Here is a 21,312-nt window from a genome sequence, read left to right as displayed (position 1 = left end):
CCTTGCATCACTCAGCATCACTTTAGCTACACCTAGACTGGCATTAATAGAACATTAAAGAAATGATACTCTCTTACCTGTAATTGCAGCTCTGTCTTTGACTCTGTCTCTGAGACTCGGTGTCTCAGATCTAAACCCTTTGACATCATGCCAACTGACCTCGGATCAGTCTGACCCGGTACAGACGAGGCGATGTGCAGATTACCACGGCCATGGAGACATGGTTACCCAGGTGACACCCAGCACCTGGTTCCTCTACGCCAGAGTCCCTCACGACTCCCTCTCCTGCTGCACATAGGGGCTGTTTGGTAGTGTGTGTTCTGGTGTATGTGTGCGGGCGTCTGTGTGTATGTGTGAATGTGCTGGTGTTTAATAATTGACTCTGAAACTCTGAGGCCAGACCTGTCCTGTTAATTCTGAAGCTTTTGTATAAAAATGACAAATAAAGTGAGAATGAGGCAATTATGTGTGAAGTAAAAGGCAGAAAGAGGCGCTTTAATTTCTATGGCAGACATTTACATGATGTTAAAACTTATGTAGCTTTAAGCAATGTGGGATGGTCATTGGGTTTGAGAACAAGTGGAAGAGTCCTTAAAGTACCCTTGATAAGGTCATTTTAAACCATATTAAACCCTCCTTGTAGAATTATAGGATTATATTGTTTTACCCTCCAGAAAAGAGTTCAAATTACATAGCAATATTTCTACAATTTTATTTATTTATTAAATAATTTACATTTATTTATGTCATAATTGTCAAACTAAAGAATTTAAGTCTATTAACCAAAACTTTAAAGACAAAAAGTACCAGCATAAGCACCCAGGTGGTGGGATATTCCACTAGCACACCAACGCCGAGATTCTGAACTCCTCGGTTCAAAGCTCGGCATCAGCTGGGCACCATCTAGCAGGCATAATTGGCAAGGCCTGCAACAGACACGTTTCTGCTAGGGCGGGATTTACATTTTCAGCATTTAGCAGACGCTCTTATCCAGAGCGACTTACAGAAGTGCTTCCATAGTAAACATTACCATACTCTAGTTCAAGAACACAAATCTGCTGAAACCCTGTTAGAACCAAAGTTTTTTTTTTTTTTTTTTTTACAGGAAATGAATAAGAGCGTTAGTAAGTAAGTACATGTCAACTTAAGTGCTTAGTAAAGAGGTGGGTTGTTAATCATCTTTTGAAGACAGCAAGAGACTCAGATGTTTGGACAGACAGAGGAAGTTCGTTCCACCACTTGGGTGCCAGTACAGAGAAAAGCCTTGATGCTTGTCTTCCTTGAGTCCTGGATGGAGAATCAAGTCGAGCGAGACTAGTGGCTCGGAGGTTGCGTGGTACAGAGCGGGCTTTGATTAGACCTTGAAGGTAGCTTGGGGCTGGTCCATTTTTGGCTTTGTAGGCGAGCATCAGTGTTATATTTAAACTGAATGTGTGCAGCTACAGGAAGCCAGTGAAGAGAATGCAGCAATGGGGTGATGTGGCAGTGTTTAGGTTGGTTAAAAACCAGGCGAGCAGCTGCATGGGATGACCGGACTATGTGGGTGGGGTCTTCAAACCCTGATTGGCAGACAGAGAGGCGCCTGTGCAGAATGCATGGGTGAAAAGGGGTTCCGCAAAGGGCCACACGAGGGTTGGAGGAGGCGTGAGCAGCAATATACCCACCTCGACTGCAATCAGGGATCCCCCAGCAGCGGAGGACAATCTGACTACGCTAAATTGGGAGAAAATGCATAAATAAAATAGAAAAAAGGTACCAGAATAAAAACACAATGCATTTAATAAAACATAATTTTATTTATGTATTTCATTTACTTCTTTTAGGTCATTTTATTTCATACAATATGTTGCTTTTACTTAAGTTCCCTTTGTAAAATGTGTTCAAGGATTTAAAATACAAACAATTACATGCAGCTGTGATAATGTCAATGAGAAATCCATGAATTGGGAGCTTAATTGGGAGTCATAGCAGAATTGTACTACTGGCCCGTGTATTTTATAGTGGATATAAAAAAGTCTACACACTCCTTTTAAGAGGTTTCTGTGATGTAAAAAAAACAAACCAGACCAAGATAAATCATTTCACATTGATTTCCACTCTTTACAGCAGTGGTCCCCAACCTTTTTTGCACCACAGACCGGTTTCATATAAGATATAATTTCACGGACTGGCAGGGGCGGGAGGATTTAATATAGAATAACTATAAAATGGAAAATCAGTGTGAATCAATGTGAGCTTTTCGTGCTGCAACTAGACGCTGCTCCCACCTAGTGGTGATAAGAGACAATAACACCCAAAGAGTCTTGGAAATTTAATTAGTCTTGTAGCGATCTCTAATTGTTTATTCTTTCTGTGTGCCCCGGTAATAAATGACCCACGGGGGGCTGCTCAGGTGGCGCAGTGGTAAAAACACACGCTGGAACCAGAGCTGGGATCTCGAATACATCGTATCGAATCTCAGCTCTGCCTGCCGTCTAGGCTGAGCGGCCACATGAACAACGATTGGCCTGTTGTTCAGATATGGGTGGGATTAAGCCGGATAGGGTCTCTCTCTCATAACTAATGCAATTACGACCTGTGCTGGCTGATTGATGGCGCCTGCACAGAGATGAGAAAAGAGTGCTCTCAGGGTGTGTCTCTCTGTACACAATGCTGAGCTGCACTGCATTCGTCAAAGTGGAGGTGATGAAATGCATACGGCATGCTGCCCACGTGTCGGAGGGGGCGTGGGTTAGCTTTGTTCTCCTCAATCAGAGCAAGGATCAGCATTGGTGAAAAGGAAGCATGACACAATCGGGCAACTGGACACACTAAAAAGGGAGAAAAAGGGGAGAAAATGCATTAAAAATATAAATAAATTATAAAAAATATATTATATATAAATAAATTACCCACGGACTGGTACCGGTCCACGGCCCGGTGGTTGGGGACCACTGCTTTACAGCACTGAATCACATTTTATCCACTGGAGGGTCAATAATTGGGCACTTTATCAGATTTTCTCACCTGTAGGAATACCCTGTACAGTACTGCATCCCATCCCCAACATAGTCCGCCAGGGCTGAAGTGTTCCATTTTTTAAAGACAGGTCATACCAAACACACGGTAAGCACAACTGAACACAATATGCCAATATAAGAACCTTAATGCAGTTTTTCTTTCTTTTATTTAATGCCAGCCATTAAATGGATCCACCAATTAGCCTGTACAGTCCATCCTTTTTGCTCACACAGAGCGATCTGTTGCAGGAAGTGCTGCCGTGCCTCCTCCTCGTTTTGGTCTTGTTGTAGTGCGTTGCGTAGGTAGCGCATGTCCTGTGATGTGCTTAGCTCGGGGATCCCCGTCAGCAGCATGAGAGAGAAGAGCGTCACCAGCAGACGAGACTGAGAGCGCAGGGACAAATAAGCCTGGATGCAAGTGTCCTGTGTGACGAAGTAAAACGTTAAAATAACTACCAGTGTATGATCAATTACGGCTGGTGACACAGTTTGATTGTACCTATTGAAAAGTACATGGAACAGTGGTCTCTTTGTCTAAATTATTCTAGACTCCTATAATAAGATGACATTGGTCTTGATGGTCAGATGTTATTTAAAAACCATCAAAATAGGGTGTACTAGTTAGTGAATAAGATGCTGCTGAAACATGGGGTGCATTGTCCACAGTCAAGCAAGCTTCATATTGCTATGGGCAAGCTTGTCAGGAGTTCCACAGGGGCATGTGTTTTCCAGAGTGAGTAATGTGATGATTCATTTCACTATATACTGTATAATATTCCCGTGCATCCGAGAGATGTTAACATCTGTATTTTCTTTTTTACAAAGTTATGAAGTCCCTTGACATGTAGGTGCCTCTGCATCCAGGTTACATTCAGGTCATATACTAGAACCTCTTACTTAGAACCACAAGTGTCAGAGAGATGATGAAAAATTGCACTTACCTTAAACCTTGAGAAGTAGAGGCTTGGCTGGCCTTTCACTCTACCCATGACGTATAGAAAGTCAGGAGTGAGGACGAATGGGACCCTCTCTCTACTCACACCTAAGAAACTCTTGGTGTTGCCCAGGATGTGCCCAAAATCAATGTGGAACAAATTTCCTTTGAATTAAAAAAAACACACATCATTGATTCATTTGCAATTATTGTGTTGTAATGTGTGTGGAAGTTTCTAGATCAGTGGTACAACTTTCTTGCGCCTTATAGTAACATACTGTCTGCTTAATAAAACTTTAGGGTGGCACGGTGGCTCGGAAGGTAGCACTGTCGCCTCACTATTTTTCCTAAACATATCTATTCTATATGGCACTAGGTGTGAGCACAAATCATGGGCATTGGTAAATGACTTGTTTCTACACTCACTGTCCATTTTATCAGCTCCACTTACCATATAGGAGCACTTTCTAGTTCTACAATTACTGACTGTAGTCCATCTGTTTCTCTGCATGCTTTGTTAGCTCCCTTTCATGCTGTTCTTCAATTATCAGGACCCCCACAGGACCACTACAGAGCAGGTATTATTTGGGTGGTGGATCATTCTCAGCACTGCAGTGACACTGACATGGTGGTGGTGTGTTAGTGTGTGTTGTGCTGGTATGAGTGGATCAGACACAGCAGCGCTGCTGGAGTTTTTAAACACCTCACTGTCACTGCTGGACTGAGAATAGTCCACCAACCAAAAATATCCAGCCAACAGCTCCCTGTGGGCAGCGTCCTGCGACCACTGATGAAGGTCTAGAAGATGACCAACTCAAACAGCAGCAAAAGATGAGCGATCGTCTCTGACTTTACATATACAAGGTGCACCAACTAGGTAGGAGTGTATAATAGAGTGGACAGTGAGTGGACACGGTATTTAAAAACTCCAGCAGCGCTGCTGTGTCTGATCCACTCATACCAGCACAACACACACTAACACACCACCACCATGTCAGTGTCACTGCAGTGCTGAGAATGACCCACCACCTAAATAATACCTGCTCTGTGGTGGTCCTGTGGGGGTGATACCGGCAAAAAAAAAGCATGCAGAGAAAAAGATGGACTACAGGCAGTAATTGTAGAACTACAAAGTGCTTCTATATGGTAAGTGGAGCTGATAAAATGGACAGTGAGTGTAGAAACAAGGAGGTATGCCCTTAAAATAAATCAGCACGTATTAGGTTACATTTACAGATCCACATGTATAAATTACCTTACTGGCTTGTTTTCCCTTACCTTGGTCTGTAATCATGATGTTGTCATTGTGGCGGTCACCAATGCCCAACACATAGGTGGCCACACAGTATCCGGCACATGAGGTGACAAACTTCTCCATTGCTTGATAATGCTAGAGTACCAAGAATCATAAAACATGGAACAACATCAAGACAGAGGAAGTGTTAAGTGATTTTCTGTATTGCTCAATACTCAGTAATAAATGGAGACCCCTGATTAACATGTGTTGTTCTGAAGATCTACCATAGTACCTTCTCCTGTAGGGTGCACTGTCCCCTAAGCCACTCAAACAAAGCATTGTTTTTAAAAGCACCCGTTGTTCCACCTTGACTTCTCTGAATTGCAGCAATGGTAACTGCATCTCTCACAATCTCGATCATACCTGTGAGCAAAACCCAACAAAACATTCAGAAACAGACTGCTAGGCTATGGTTGATTATATTTAAACACTGTCCTAAATATTTGTGTGTTATTCTAATATACCTATTTGATACCCTGTTGATATACAGCCATAGGGCATCAGATTGAGATCCAGGCAATTTTCCTGCCAAATCGAGTCCATCACCATCAGTGTCTATAAAGCAAATAACATGGTCATGCTTTTGAATTTTTCCTAATTTTCCTCCCAATCTAGTCATATCAAATTACACGATTGCATTACGCTTCCTCTATACCAATGCTGAACCCCACTTCTGATTGAGGAGAGCGAGACTGACACACGCCCCCTCCGACACGTGTGCAATAGCCGAGTACATCTTTTCACCTGCACGAGGCGAGTTCATATGTGGATCAGCTTTGTGTACGGAGAGCCACACCCTGTCCACATCATTCCTCGACTCTATGCAGGCACCATCAATCATCCAGCAGAGGTCGTAATTGCATTAGTTATGAGGTCCCTATCCGGCTCACGCCCTGTATGAACAACAAGCCAATCGTTGTTCATGTAGCCACCCAGCCCAGCCTGATGTCAGCTCTGGTGTTCGTCTACATTCTGATTCTATTTTTGAACAGATACAAATGCACTATATAGACAAAAGTATTTGGACAGCCATAATAAATCAAAAAAGGACACAAGGAGAGCATGCAAAGTCCACACAGAAAGGACCCAGACTGCTCCACGTGGGGATCTAACCCAGGACCTACTTGCTGTGAGGTGACAGTGCTACTCACTGAAACATCGTGCCTCCCCTTGTAAAAATTAGGAGGGGTGTCTGTATACTTTTGGACATATAGAGTAGAACACATCAAGTTATGTCCCTTGAGTAGCAATAAAACTACTCAATAAAACTACTTACTTTTAAATATTTATTTTAGATTTATTTTCTATACCTATTCCTTATTTAAAAAAAAAAATTAGACAGTGCACCTGAATGATGAGCATATCCTGTCGGAGATCATCACCCTGCTTAAAAATGATGCCAACTGGAGCACCTGTTGGTTCCATACTGGAGAACTCCAGCCAAAGAGGCTTTTTCTTGGATGACATGACTTTACATTCTTTAAGCTGTGGGGTGAGTTGTAAATTCAGGTAAAAACTATACTTGTACAATGATTAAAATCATAAGTTATCTTACAAAGCCAAGAAAATAACTAAACTTACAAGGAGTGTACCAGCTTTTATTCTCGGATCAAAGGGCACCTGGAAGTCAGGAGGAAAACTATACTCCTGTAATATGTCTTGTAGTTTTTGGGCAGCTGACGACAACATAAAACAATCAAACTATGCTATGATTTTATTGTTAAATATTTCACTAAAATATACACTGATCAGCCATAACATTAAAACCACATTCTTGTTTCTACACTAACTGTCCATTTAATCAGCTCCACTTACCATATAGAAGCACTTTGTAGTTCTACAAATAGTCACTGTAGTCCATCTGTTTCTCTACATACTTTTTCTTTAGCTTTCACCCTGTTCTTCAATGGTCAGGACCCCCACAGGACCACCACAGTGCAGGTATTATTTGAGTGGTGGATCATTCTCAGCACTGCAGTGACACTGACATGGTGGTGGTGTGTTAGTGTGTGTTGTGCTAGTATGAGTGGATCAGACACAGCAGCGCTGCTGGAGTTTTTAAATACCGTGTTCACTCACTGTCCACTCTATTAGACACTCCTAAAGTTGGTCCACCTTGTAGATGTAAAGTCAGAGACGATCGCACATCTATTGCTGCTGTTTGAGTTGGTCATCTTCTAGACCTTCATCAATGGTCACAGGACGCTGCCCACAGGGTGCTGTTGGCTGGATATTTTTGGTTGGTGGACTATTCTCAGTCCAGCAGTGACAGTGAGGTGTTTAAAAACTCCAGCAGCATTGCTGTGTCTGATCCACTCATACCAGCACAACACAGACTAACACACCACCACCATGTCTGTGTCACTGCAGTGCTAAGAATGATCCACCACCCAAATAATACCTGCTCTGTAGTGGTCCTGTGGGGGACATGACCAATGAAGAACAGGGTGAAAGTGGGCTAACAAAGCATGCAGAGAAACAGATGGACAACAGTCAGTAAGTGTAAGTAAGTGTAGTAAGTAACTAGTCAGTATGGTAAGTGGAGCTGATAAAGTGATTGTAGAAACAAGGAGGTGGTTTTAATGTTATGGCTGATCAGTGTACTGTAGATTCTACAGACTAAACATCATGTATGTTACCTGAAGGTGAGAGAGATGATCTTTCTGGATAGAGTGTTTTCACCTTGATTGCCACATCACGTAGGATCATGACAACTTGAACTTGCCGCTGGAAACTTGCTAGCATGGACTCACCACAGCCCAGGAGGTAAGCTTCCAGTATGACCGCCATACGCTGGCGGAAAAATGGACAACCTGCCACTTCACTTCGCAAGTACCAGAAGAAGAAGTGTCCAACTCGCTTGCTCTGTCACAAAACAAGCCTCATGTTAACATTTGAAGTGACACATTAAAGTAAACCTTTTTCTGTTTAGATGATTGTGTCAGAAATTAAAGCACAAAAATGCATTTTTTTCACTGGGATGGTACTCTAAATACTTTAAGCATTGTGGCATAATACAATATTGTTTGTATTACACACTTTGGTTACATTCATGACAGAAATGGTAGTTATTTGTTACACAAGGTTCATCAGTTCACAAGGTTATATCAAACACAGTCATGGACAATTTTGTATCTCCAATTCACCTCACTTGCATGTTTTTGGACTGTGGGAGGAAACCCGGAGCTCCCTGAGGAAACCCATGCAGACACAGGGAGAACCACACAGAAAGGACCCGGACCGCCCCACGTGGGGATCGAACCCAGGACTTGCTTGCTGTGAGGCAACAGTGCTACCCACTGAGCCACCGTGCCGCCCTAATACAATATTGTACCTTAGATACTGTAACTTTCTCAAGTACTGTAAATATACAAACTACAGGTACAAACTGTCACCCCAGTGACAAAAAGGACATTTCATTTCTGAGAGTGTACATAAAATGAGTAAATAAAATAATTAAACATAAATAATAATTATTTAAATAAAAAAATAAATACAAACTGATTATGTACCCGAAGTGCCCTTTGGATTAAAAATCTTGCCAGACAGCTGTCATGGTATGGTTCTACCTTCAGAGTCTGTGAAAAAGATGATAACAAAGTAATAACATACTCCATACAGCTCCAGAACTTTCTTTACAGCTGGTAAATTTGGTTGTAAAATGTCATTGAAAAATTATATAATTAATATTAAATAATTAGCTTAATCTAACAATATAAATCATTAACTGAAGTAAATTGTAGTAGTGATTCTACATCTGGCCAAACCATGTCTTTATGGACTTACGTACAGGGATACAGTAGCGATATGTTGTATAAGTGGGACCAGAGAGTACCAAAATGAACTAAAACAAAAAGTGTGTTGACACATACAGTACAGTATATACACCAACTAGGCATAACATTATGACCACTGACAGGTGAAGTGAATAACACTGACTATCTCTTCATCACGGCACCTGTTAGTGGGTGGGATATATTAGGCAGCAAGTGAAAATTTTATCCTCAAAGTTGATGTGTTAGAAGCAGGAAAAATGGACAAGTGTGAGGATTTGAGCGATGGCTAGATGACTGGCTCAGAGCATCTCCAAAACTGCAGCTCTTGTGGGGTGTTCCCGGTCTGCAGTGGTCAGTATCTATTAAAAGTGGTCCAAGGAAGAGTGGTAAACCGGCGACAGGGTAATGGGCGACCAAGGCTTATTGATGCACGTGGGGAGCGAAGGCTGACCCGTTTGGTCCGATCCAACAGACGATCTACTGTAGCTCAAATTGCTGAAGAAGTTAATGCTGGTACTGATAGAAAGGTGTCAGAATACACAGTGTATCGCAGTTTGTCGCAGACCAGCCCATGCTGACCCTGTCCACCGCCAAAAGCGCCAACAATGGGCATGCGAGCATTGGAACGGGCTGTTTTGGCAGCAAAAAGGGGACCAACACAATTTTAGGAAGGTGGTCATATATAAAGGAAGGTCAGTATATATATATATTACAGAAGTTAGAATAACCCGGTTAGTTTTTCTCCCCATTTTAACTTGTCCATTTTTTACCTGGTTGTGTTATGCTTCCTCTCTACTGGTGCTGACCCCCGCCCCGATTGAGGAGAGCGAACCGTCACATGCCCCCTCGGACACGTGAGCAGTAGCCGACTGCATCAGAAAACTTGCATGTTATTGCTGAGCCTAAGTGCTTAGTAAAGAGGTGGGTCTTCAGTCGTCTTTTGAAGAGAGTGCGAGACTTAGATGTTCAAACAGACAGGGGAAGTTCATTCCACCAGCATTAAGAATAATATCAATAATTAAATAGTAATTGTGATGTGCAGAATTTTGGACTCAACTCCAGTTGTAAAGTCTTGGAATTGAATTAATTTGTGAGACCTTGATTAACTAATTAGGACTTGTTAAGCAGGTCAAGAAGTGATGATAATTCCATGGTGAAGTACATTCTCTAACTATTCAAAACCTGAGCAAACACTTGACAACCATGGGAACTTTTTACCTGGACCAGCTGCAGTAGATATCTCAGTACTTCCTCATTTGACATCAGTTCCAACCTTTGCACAGCCAATCTCCTAACCTTCTCGTCTGTGTATTTAACACTCAACAGCTCCAAAGCCACGTGCAATTCCAAGTCTTCAGGCTCCCAGTGCCCCAAAAGCCAGTGAACGTCCTGAACGACACACGGCTTCAACCAGTCTACTCTGCGCAGAAACTGAGGAAGGTTTGATGCATAGCGAACGCTTTCTTCTCTGAATCTTTTCAATGAGTTCCTGTCTGGCGAGAAGGAGTGGCTGGATCCAGGAGTGTGCGTAGGTGAGCCGGGGTCTGTTGAATGAGATGACGTCCTGTTCTGGGGTAGGACAACCGGAAAGCTGTAGCGCTCCAGCAAAAATGTGATGGCCATGGATTTCGCCACATCAGGATTGGTTGCGGTGGAGAGTTTATCTGCTTCATAGGTAAATCCTTCTTCTTCCTGTTCAACATAAGGCCACATGTGCAATGTGTGTGATCCTTGGCTGAGGAGAGACCTGTGGTCAATCAACTGAAAGTTGGCAAAATATAAGACTTTTCCTTTACCTTTGAGAAAATCTGAATCCTTGTTTCCAACAGCAGGGGACTTGAGGTCTTTAGTGGGGGACGTATCTATGCTGCTGGAATTGATAGTGAACCCTAGTTTAGCTCCGGAAGGAATATCTTTGAGAGGTATGTCAAACTCTAACCATATGTTCCACAGAACCTCGTCTGCAAAGTCCTTCGATGAAGAACAAACTGATGACACAACCTTGCTCCCATAAATAATTGCAACATCTACGTAAACATGTTGAGGGCTTTTCATCGGCAATTCGGGCATATCAAACCCAACAAGCTTCACCCTTAAGTTCCTTTTGCAGTCCCAAAGTGAGATCATTACGATCTCTTCAGTTTCTTTGCCCTCGATTGAGATTTCTTCATGGGAACTTGAGAGACCCGTGAGACTGTCAACCTGCAGCCAATGTTCCTTTCTGACTGTATCGTCTGGAAGTGATGCAAGAGGAACCACCATCAGATGAAGCTCAATCATGTTTTTCAGACAATGTCTGGCCCAGAGAAACTCTGAAAGTTGAAAGTCGCCACACATGAACTCTTCTCTGCCACAGATTTTGAGAATATAATTACCTGACCACTTTTTAAAACACTGATCCTTTAAAGACGATGATTCCCAAATGACTTTAAGAAAATCACTAGGAGTCATGTGCATATCGGCTTGATTGTTTAAAACCATGTTTTCATAATGTAGAGTAACTAGAAGCTTGCGTTTAATCTGATCTTGTTGATCTTTTGCGATTGGCGCAGAAGTTGTCCAGGGCTCGGTGGCATAAGCAACAGTATCCCTCTTTTTAAGTTCTTCCTTACGTGGCGTGGCAAACTTTCTGCGAGTGAAACTCAGTTCACTTAGGCGATTGCCTGCTGCAGAGTCTAAATCATATCCAATTAATTCATCCAGAATGAAATGGTAACTCTGTCTTTCCTGTGGGTTATCCTGCTTTGCCAAGACTGTGATCCACACTGCCTGTCCTTCTTTGTCCTGGAACCAGGGTGTGTCCAGTGTTTGTAACACCTGATAATCGTCATAAATCTCATACTGGTCGTCTCCCTTTGTGTACAGTAGACTATACTTTTCAGGATCGAGCAGCGCCAATGGGTCTTGAAGTCTGTTGGTCTCCTGTACAGTCATGCAGAGGTGTAGACGGAGCTGATGCACGGTGCATTGGGCTGGCAGTTTCACCTTCACAGGTTCGTGATCGCCTGAGAAACGAAGACCGGTTTTGGTTGGAAGCCTGCATATAAACACTAGGCTGCGTTCAGAAGTTCCTTTGGATGTGAATACTTTACGTTGATATTTCTCCCAAGTACTATCCATTACAGCTGAAAGAAAACAGAAGTACAAAGGTTACACATACTCACATACACTCAAATTCATTCATTAATTGTCTGTTTAACCACCGCTTTACCCTGGCCGCTCAGGTGGCGCAGCGGTAAAAACACACGCTGGAACCAGAGCTGTGATCTCGAATACATCATATTGAATCCTAGCTCTGCCTGCCGGCTAGGCTGAGCGGCCACATGAACAGCGATTGGCCTGTTGTTCAGATATTGGTGGAATTAAGCCGGATAGGGTCTCTCTCTCTCATGACTAATGCAATTACGACCTCTGCTGGCTGATTGATGGCGACTGCACAGAGATGAGAAAAGAGTGCTCTCCGGGTGTGTCTCTCCGTACACAGTGCTGAGCTGCACTGCACTCGTCAAAGTGTAGGTGACAAGATGCATACGGCATGCTGCCCACGTGTCGGAGGGGGCATGGGTTAGCTTTGTTCTCCTCAATCAGAGCGGGGATCGGCATTGGTGGAGAGGAAGCATGATGCAATCGGGCAATTTAAAACCTTAAATGTCACGCCCTAATAATCAAACGCTATTGCAGAATTAAATAAATGATGCTTTCTCTATTCACATTGCATGATGGGGTGTAAATAGTAAGCTCAATAGGTTTAATCAATAAAAAGGAAACTGTTCAACAGGTCAATAGGATCAAATCTGATAAGCATTTAATAATTTTCCAGCTTTGTGGTTGTACCTTTTCTGCATGTGACCTTTGCCATTAGTAGACCATTTACAGTAGACTAGCAGTGTAGTTATGACATTTAAGCCTAAATATGTACCCAATTTAGAACCCCATTTAGAAAGATACAACAATTATTCATATAATCCGTTTGGTAATCTAATCATTCAGTGGTGGATGGTGAGCTTAGGGCAAGAATACACCTTGGTTCAGGCGCCAGACCATTAAATTTTATATTTCAAACACAAGATCTAATTGAATTACTTTAATAACACAATCATACTAGAAGTACTTTAATAACACATCACAATCTTAAATATCTTTTAAATTATTATTGTTGGTTAAGGTATTTAGATGTGTACTTTATATGTTAATATTTCTAATATTGTTTGTTTGTTTGTTTATTAGGATTTTAACATCATGTTTTACACTTTGGTTACATTCATGACAGGAACGGTAGTTACTCATTATACAAGGTTCATCAGTTCACACAAGGTTATATAGAACACAGCCATGGATGATTTAGTATCTCCAGTTTACCTCACTTGCATGTTGCACCCGGAGTAAATTACAAATACAAAATATTCAGTAAGGAGAGGCTGGCATGGTAGTATTAATTTAATCCTTTATAGATGTGTTTCCTGTAGGTACTCCAGTGCCCTCCTGGATTGGATTTTAAATTGCCCATAGGTGTGAGTGAGTGAGTGGGGTAAAGGAATGTGGAGTAAATAGCCCTGCGATGGAATGGCACCTTGTCCAAAATGTATTTTTGTTTTGCAGCCAGTGTTTCTGGGTCATGGCGAAGCCACATTTATCATTTAAGATAAATGACTGAATAATTATTAAATGATTAAGAATCCTGGAATGCAAGTCAGATCTAAGCCTAAGTCCTGAGTACATCAAGTGAATAAAATGTAATAAAACTGGTATTTTCTATGTACATGAGACAGGCTTGGCAACAATGCACCTCAAAACCAGTTCTGCCACATTTCTTTCACAATGCACCAGGGTTAAAAGTAAAGTAAATCCTACCCTGAAAGGTTTGGAACAATCGCTTGATATTTTCTCCTTTTTATATCAAATCATTCATTTAAATGCTATCAGCATTTAAACAAAGTAACTTTGATTATGAATATACCATTACAAAGCTAGAGTAAAACTTCAAAACATCTACACTACAAAACTCCATACATTATATTCACTGTATTTCATAGACCGATAAGTTGCTACCTAAAATATTGTACACCTATTGTAGGATGATGCACCATTTGTATCTGACAAACACAATTTGTGCATACATAGCTAATGATACCTAACACAGACAGCTAAATATTGCTCAAAAGATTGATTAAAACCAAATATTTCCTACCTGGCTTTGTGTGTCTGAGAGCAGTCAGTGTCTCTGACTTGTGTGCTTAAAACTTCCTTTTAAATAATGGTTCAATATGACGGGAAGGCTTACACGGTCCTACTTCCCCATTCCTTTTACCTGCAGGGAAGAAAATATTTACTCTCTCTTCTCCTTCCTCTTATTGGTTTATAATAATACAGTTACAAGTTACCTCTACATCATACAATAAGCTAGGCAGCCCAGTCAACAAGAGACCAGTCGTATACAATCGAAGCTTATTGGGAAACACCTTCACCAGTTTAACATCAGAGAAGACTGTGCAATGCTGTCTCTTTTCTCAAACCATTCATGACTGAAAAGCTTTGTCATTGTTTCTATAAAGGTAAAGGTAAAGGTAGAACTCAGCTCTCAAGATACAGTGTGGCATCATAAATTAAGAGATATATAATTTACAAACCCAATTTCTGTTAAAGCTGAGACATTTTGTAAAAAGGAATAAAAACTAGGATTTTATTATGTGTTCATTCTCTTGAACTTTTATTTAACTGACACAACTACAAAGAAAATGTTTCCAATGTCTTTAGAATTTGATGCCTGTAACACACTTTAAAAAGTTGGGACAGAGGCTTGTTTACTATGTCTTATGTCACCTTTCATATTGAAAACACAGTTTTTAATCATTTGGAAACTGTCATTGCTACCTACTGCAGTTTTGCATGTTCCCCTTTCTGGAATAATACAATACTTATGTGATCAAAACTATGTGGTCGCCATTGTCGGATTTTCCTCTTCATGATTCACTATACTGTACATTTTCAATAAGAGACTAAGTCTGAACTGCAGGCAGGCCAGTCAAGCACACACATTCTGTGTCTGTCTTGTTTAATAACTGTGGACTTCCTAGGAAAGTTTGATGACAGCCTGTTTTCTAAAATCCCAATATACAATTCTGCATCAATGGTACCTTCACACAGATGCAAGTCATGCACCGTGGGCACTAACACACATTTTAATTTTTTATTTTATTTCCTTGCACTACATGGAAACATGACATGTTTTTGTGTGATGCTTGTGATGTTTGTGAATTGCTGCTGTAACACTGCAATTTTCCTTAAAAGCTCAATAAAGTAATCAATCAATCAAGCAATCAATTAAGTGAGATTATTGTACAGTTTTATTACTCAGAGATTTATATACTTTGTGTAATAATAATTATATAATTAAACTCAAAGGGGCTTTACCAGATAGAGATATTAAATTTAGTTTATATTATAAATTTAATATGCTATTATGTTTTTTAATGTTTTGGTTGGACACGTATTACAGTGTATTCTGTACTGTTATAGTTTATTATATTATATTACATTTTATTATATTATATTAGTTTTGCTTAGACATGTATTACAGTGTATTGTGTTCTGTTATATATTTTTTTAATATTATTATTTTAGATTCTATTATATATTGTTTTATATTACATTGCATTATATTACATTATATTATATTATATTATATTAAATTAGCTTAGACGTGTATTAGAGTGTATTCTATTCTGTTATATATATATATATTTATATTATATATATATATATATATATATTTATATATTTCTATTTCTATTTAAATTTATATTTATTTTTATTTAAATTTATATTTATTAACCACCTTCCGAACGACAAAGTGGGCGGGAACTAAAAGCGTCATCTACACAGGTGTGATGTGATTGGTCTTGGTACCTTGACGCTGGGTGGCGCTATATATAAAACCGTCTAGAAGGATGAGTGCCATATAATGGCTGTTTATCATTTATATTTAAAATGACTGAAAACCGGAGGAGAATGAGTGCTGACAGCCCTGTCAGCCTACAAAGCTGTTCAGGTTGGTCCTTTTGACAAAAAAGCGGTCAAAAATATCATAAAAAAGGTTTAAAAATAGATATTACAGTTAATGTTTTATTTTTAATTAGAGAAGGAACAAACTGCTGAACGGTGGAGGCCGAACTTTCACCGGCGCTCTAAACCGTGTACCAACATCGCCGCAGTGTGTCCGTTACCGAGAAACAGCCAGGCTGAAATATGTAAATAAAGCCACACTTCACTACTTATATGCTTCTCATCATTTATATTTCATAAAATATTAGTATTTATTTTATTCGACACGATTTATTATGCTTTTTTAGGTGAGAATCGGTTGCAGTCTCCAGCTCTCTCTTCCTCAGCACCCAACCCGTCCAGAGAGGATTTTTCTCCTATCATATCCAGGTTATGAATTCTTTATTTATTTTATCATTAATTGTTATTTTAGTCAATTTAACAGATCATTTAATGGGGTTTTTTTTTCTGAGGTAAAGTTGTAATTTCAGCTGTATTTATAGCTGTAATTAAATGTGCACCAACTTTAAAAAAATTTTTTGTAATAATAAAAAAGGTGTATAATTAGTTGTATAATACATTTAGATTTATTATCAGTATTACTATTTATAATGGCAATGTTTGCAGATGGCCAATGAGAATGAGGAAGCAAATCATTCATAATATTTTTTTCTTAATGCTGGCTACCGGGTGGGTAGCACCTCGCCATCACAGCAAGAAGGTCCTGGGTTCGATCCCCAGGTGAATAGGCTAGAGAAACATTTAAATCCAGGCTGAAGTAGTACATCCTGATGCTGCCCTAATGGTATTATAAATAATGTAAGGTTTTATACTTCGGTTACATTCATGACGACAAGTAGTTATAGGTTACACATGATTTATCAGTTTAAGTTTAATGTCAAACACTGCACTGATTAATTTTGTATCTCCAGTTCATCTAACTTAAATGTCTTTGGACTGGGGGGGGCCGGAGCTCCTGGAGGAAACCCACGCACAAGGAGAACATGCAAACGCCACACAGAAAGAACTTTGATCACTTCACCTGGGAATTATACAGAAGCCTTAAACATTTTGCCATCAAATACTTTTCTCCTACAATACATTTATTATCATTATACTTAATTATTATGTCTACTTACTGTGTCGACTATTGTACAGACTATGATTTGTGTACAGACAAAAACGTGATGAACTTCTGTGATGGACTTTTAGAACATCTCAGCGTGGTTGTAGGGTTGCCAGATTGCTAGTGGTTTCCAGCCAAAATGTATTTTAAAATCCATAAAAACCACCTAGAAATACACAATGTTTGTTTGTTTTGTTTATTAGGACTTTAACGTCATGTTTTACACTTTGGTTACATTCATGACAGGAACGGTAGTTACTCATTACACAAGGTTAATCAGTTCACAAGATTATATTGAACAGTCATGGACAATTTGGTGTCTCCAATTCACCTCACTTGCACGTCTTTAGACTGTGGGAGGAAACCGGAGCACCCGGAGTAAACCCACGCAGGCACGGGGAGAACATACAAACACCACACAGAAAGGACCCAGATCGAACCCAGGACCTTCTTGCTGTGAGGCGACAGTGCAACCCACTTAGCCACCGTGCCGCCCAGAAATACACATAAAAACAGCTAATGTTTAGTATTTAGTCAATATTAAAGCAGTTGATCCAACATGGCATATTACTAAACTGCTGAAGTGTTAAAATGTACAGATCTGTAATTACAAATCCCACAGAAGGGCTACTGTGGTTCAAATTAGGTGACTGTTACACAAGGCCAGGCAAAGTGACCATACTAACTCCTGTCCATCATCAAAAGCACCTACAGTAGACACTAAGGCACAGGAACTAGACAAGGAAGCTTAGGAAGAAGGTCGAATGGTCACATGGATTTCTGGGCACATATGCCTTGCACTGTAGGACAATCCATTTTGCAAGATACAGAAGTTGAATGATTATGATCATTTTAAATGATTAGTTTTTTTATGTTATGGAGTGTAGATCAAGTCAGATGATGGTCTACACCCGACAATGCCCATTCTCCTTTGATGAACGAGACTCCGTGAGAAGATCTGCACGAGAGAGAAGACTGGAGGAGCTCAGGCAGACTGAGGACGTTCTTTTAGAATCGGTTGGTTTTTCTACCCTTAGCCACTTGCAGAATTTTACATTCTTGCTTTACTGTTACAGTTCTATTAGAACTTTGTGTTACTGGGATTAATTGATCTTGTCTTGTTTCAGGGTTCAAGGTTCAGAGCCAACCCAGTGCGGAAGTACAAGCCACTGGTGCTGAGACAGAGTTCACGGCCACTTACGATCCCTCAAACCCCTTTCTCACATCATGAAAAATAACAATGTGAGCTTAAATTATTGTTTTATTTTGTCTTAGTATAAGAACACTTAAATAGCTTTGCAATAAATGAAAATTATGGAGCATTACGACTGTCTTGAAATCAAACAAACTGGGTGGGGGGTTTGTGATCAGGAAAAGTCACGGTTTGCTGCTTGTCCGGGGCCACCTTGGAACACTGACCACAAAGAGCTTTATTCTACACTGATCAGCCATAACATTAAAACCACCTCCTTGTTTCTACACTCACTGTCCATTTTATCAGCTCAGCTTACCATATAGAAGCACTTTGTAGTTCTACCTGTACAATTACTGACTGTAGTCCATCTGTTTCTCTGCATGCTTTTTTTTGGCCTGCTTTCACCCTGTTCTTCAATAGTCAGGACCACTACAGAGCAGGTATTATTTGGGTGGTGGATCATTCTCAGTACTGCAGTGACACTGACATGGTGGTGGTGTGTTAGTGTGTTAGTGTGTGTTGTGCTGGTATGAGTGGATGAGACACAGCAGCGCTGTCACTGCTGGACTGAGAATAGTCCACCAACCAAAAATATCCAGCCAACAGCGCTCTGTGGGCAGCATCCTATGACCACTGATGAAGGTCTAAAAGATGACCAACTCAAACAGCAGCAATAGATGAGCGATCGTCTCTCACTTTAGATCTACAAGGTGGGCCAACTAGGTAGGCGTGTCTAATAGAGCGGACAGTGAGTGGACACGGTATTTAAAAACTCCAGCAGCGCTGCTGTGTCTGATCCAGTCATACCAGCACAACACACCAGCACTAGTGTGCACTAGTAAAATAATATTAATTGTTTGTTGTTTGTTTATTCCCAAGAAACTAAGAAATGCCAGTAAATAATTGTTTAACAATATTTTCTTAGTGAGCCCATTAAAGAGTTAATCGGTTGTTTAAAAAAAAAAAAAATGGGTACTTGAGGCAAACCCCTGCAGGCAAGACAGGAATCATGCTAGACTCCCATATTATGATTAGTGGCAAGAGCTCATACTGCTGTGGCATCATGCCACCCCATAATACTACTCAAAAAGTTAAATTAAAGGTCAAATACAGTGCCAGTAGGGTAAATGCCAACAGTTTTCCATTGTACATGATGCTGTTTGTGAACTTTAGAGAACCTGAAGCAGGTGGGCTTTATGTTGCCTCCATTTGATCAATTTCTATACCTTAGGCCCTGATTATTACACCATGCACTATGGTGCTTTATTTAGTACTGCATCAGTCACTCTGTATTGTATAACTACTATGTGACTGAATGTATTGCTGTATGTATCACATTTAGAACAGAGAAAGAAAAAGATGAAGGTAAGGGTTAGGTGAGGAATTGAGTTATTGGTGCTATTACAAGAGGAAAGTCTGAATGTACACTGACGAGGCATAACATTATGACCACTGACAGGTGAAGTGAATAACACTGATTATCTCATCATCACAGCACCTGTTAGTGGGGGGGATATATTAGGCAGCAAGTGAACATTTTATCCTCAAAGTTGATGCGTTAAAAGCGAGTTTGACAAGGGCCAAATTGTGATGGCTAGACGACTGGGTCAGAGCATCTCCAAAACTGCAGCTCTTGTGGGGTGTTCCCAGTCTGCAGTGGTCAGTATCTATCAAAAGTGGTCCAAGGAAGGAACAGTGGTAAACCGGCGACAGGGTCATGGGTGGCCAAGGCTCATTGACGCACGTGGGGAGCGAAGGCTGGCCCGTGTGGTCCGATCCAACAGACGAGCTACTGTAGCTCAAATTGCTGAAGAAGATCCCACAGCACACCTTCAGGGGTCTAGTGGAGTCCATGCCTTGACAGGTCAGGGCTGTTTTGGCAGCAAAAGGGGGACCAAGACAATATTAGGAAATGGTCATAATGTTATGCCTTATCGGTGTATGTGGATACCAATAGTTATTGTTGGTAAATGCAGGATTATAATCCTTTTAAATATAAACTTATTTAAATCAGTTGATTTTAGACTGTTGATTAAAGTGAAGTCAGCTTTAGCTCCTGTGTACCAGCTATGTGGGCATCACAGTTTGATGTCGGCATTAATCCAGCAAATGTGGTTGGAGTTGCCAAAATAAAAAACTCCCCACCCATCCTCCCTGAAAAACTGACTTCAAATGTGTCTTACATGCTTTTACACAGAATGTCTTTATATGTCATGTATAGATGCATACCCAGTGTGTTTGGAAGCTGGGGTCTAAGAGCAATTGTACAGCATTCCTGGAGCAGACAGGGTTAAGGGCCTTGCTCAAGAGCCCAACAGTGGCTGTAAATATTTGGTATTAATAAACAATAATCACAGCATTTGGTTATCATGATTGATGGTCAGCAAGATGTGTTAGACTATCTTGACTAAATTCAGATGGTTAGGAAGGGACAACATTCGTTCAAGGGCCATGGTTGGAGATTTGTAGAAGATTAATACTTTTTAGGCTCACCATGTCTCCAAATTTACCATAAAGCACCACCTTCATGCCAGCAAACATAAGCAACCTGGGTTTTTGTAAAAAAAAACAAGCTTTTTAGCAGCAAACACTCAAGGTAGGTTTGATGTAAACACTGTAGTAGTTTTATAAAAATAACCTAATGTAATCCCCAATACAAACTGGAGGATTGGTGATGGTGTCTGGGAACCTGGCTAGGATGCATGCACCATTGACTTTATAAAATACTAGAAGATTTTAACTAAGAAAAAAGGGTTTCCATAAACAAAGCCACCAAAAATAACCCATGCTGCATGTGATAATCAGGCTGGAAATAAATCCTATATTGAATATATGTTTAAATCATGTATTATTTAGATCTAGTAATTGATGGCTGGTGCTAATTCTCCTCAGACCTAATCTGCCACAGTAAAAAGGTATCCAAGACAGGTGGGAAAGGACGACT

The 21,312-nt window shown here is 40.5% G+C and overlaps 2 protein-coding genes across 2 annotated transcripts; one reads left to right on the top strand and one right to left on the bottom strand.

Annotated features, from left to right (window-relative positions):
* Positions 1–3,164: 3,164 nt before the first annotated feature.
* si:rp71-17i16.5 (phosphatidylinositol 4,5-bisphosphate 3-kinase catalytic subunit gamma isoform) lies at positions 3,165–12,126 on the bottom strand. Its single transcript, XM_063016036.1, has 10 exons — positions 10,225–12,126; positions 8,743–8,808; positions 7,870–8,095; positions 6,812–6,906; positions 6,578–6,715; positions 5,695–5,785; positions 5,463–5,593; positions 5,212–5,323; positions 3,941–4,098; positions 3,165–3,422 (listed from the first exon to the last, which is right to left on the bottom strand). Exons 1-10 carry the CDS (start codon positions 12,124–12,126, stop codon positions 3,165–3,167), a joined length of 3,177 nt encoding a protein of 1,058 aa, XP_062872106.1.
* A 3,831-nt stretch (positions 12,127–15,957) lies between these two features.
* On the top strand, positions 15,958–18,498 carry sinup (siaz-interacting nuclear protein). The gene is made up of 5 exons (XM_063015775.1): positions 15,958–16,054; positions 16,143–16,253; positions 16,356–16,437; positions 18,061–18,190; positions 18,301–18,498. Exons 1-5 carry the CDS (start codon positions 15,994–15,996, stop codon positions 18,409–18,411), a joined length of 495 nt encoding a protein of 164 aa, XP_062871845.1. The 5' UTR covers positions 15,958–15,993; the 3' UTR covers positions 18,412–18,498.
* The last annotated feature ends 2,814 nt before the right edge of the window (positions 18,499–21,312 follow it).

This window comes from Trichomycterus rosablanca, chromosome 19 (genome assembly GCF_030014385.1).
Source record: "Trichomycterus rosablanca isolate fTriRos1 chromosome 19, fTriRos1.hap1, whole genome shotgun sequence".
Taxonomy (NCBI): Eukaryota; Metazoa; Chordata; class Actinopteri; order Siluriformes; family Trichomycteridae; genus Trichomycterus; species Trichomycterus rosablanca.
This window is presented reverse-complemented; position numbering and strand designations above follow the sequence as displayed.

Excerpts from the sequence above, each read along its gene's own strand:
- sinup (XM_063015775.1), top strand. The coding sequence starts at position 15,994 with ATGACTGAAAACCGGAGGAGAATGAGTGCTGACAGCCCTGTCAGCCTA. Across the intron at positions 16,055-16,142 it reads CAGCCTACAAAGCTGTTCAG|AGAAGGAACAAACTGCTGAA; the intron begins GTTGGTCCTTTT and ends ATTTTTAATTAG. Across the intron at positions 16,438-18,060 it reads TTTTCTCCTATCATATCCAG|ATCAAGTCAGATGATGGTCT; the intron begins GTTATGAATTCT and ends TATGGAGTGTAG.
- si:rp71-17i16.5 (XM_063016036.1), bottom strand. The coding sequence starts at position 12,126 with ATGGATAGTACTTGGGAGAAATATCAACGTAAAGTATTCACATCCAAA. Across the intron at positions 6,907-7,869 it reads ATCATCTCTCTCACCTTCAG|CTGCCCAAAAACTACAAGAC; the intron begins GTAACATACATG and ends TGTTGTCGTCAG. Across the intron at positions 4,099-5,211 it reads CATCATGATTACAGACCAAG|GAAATTTGTTCCACATTGAT; the intron begins GTAAGGGAAAAC and ends TTTAATTCAAAG.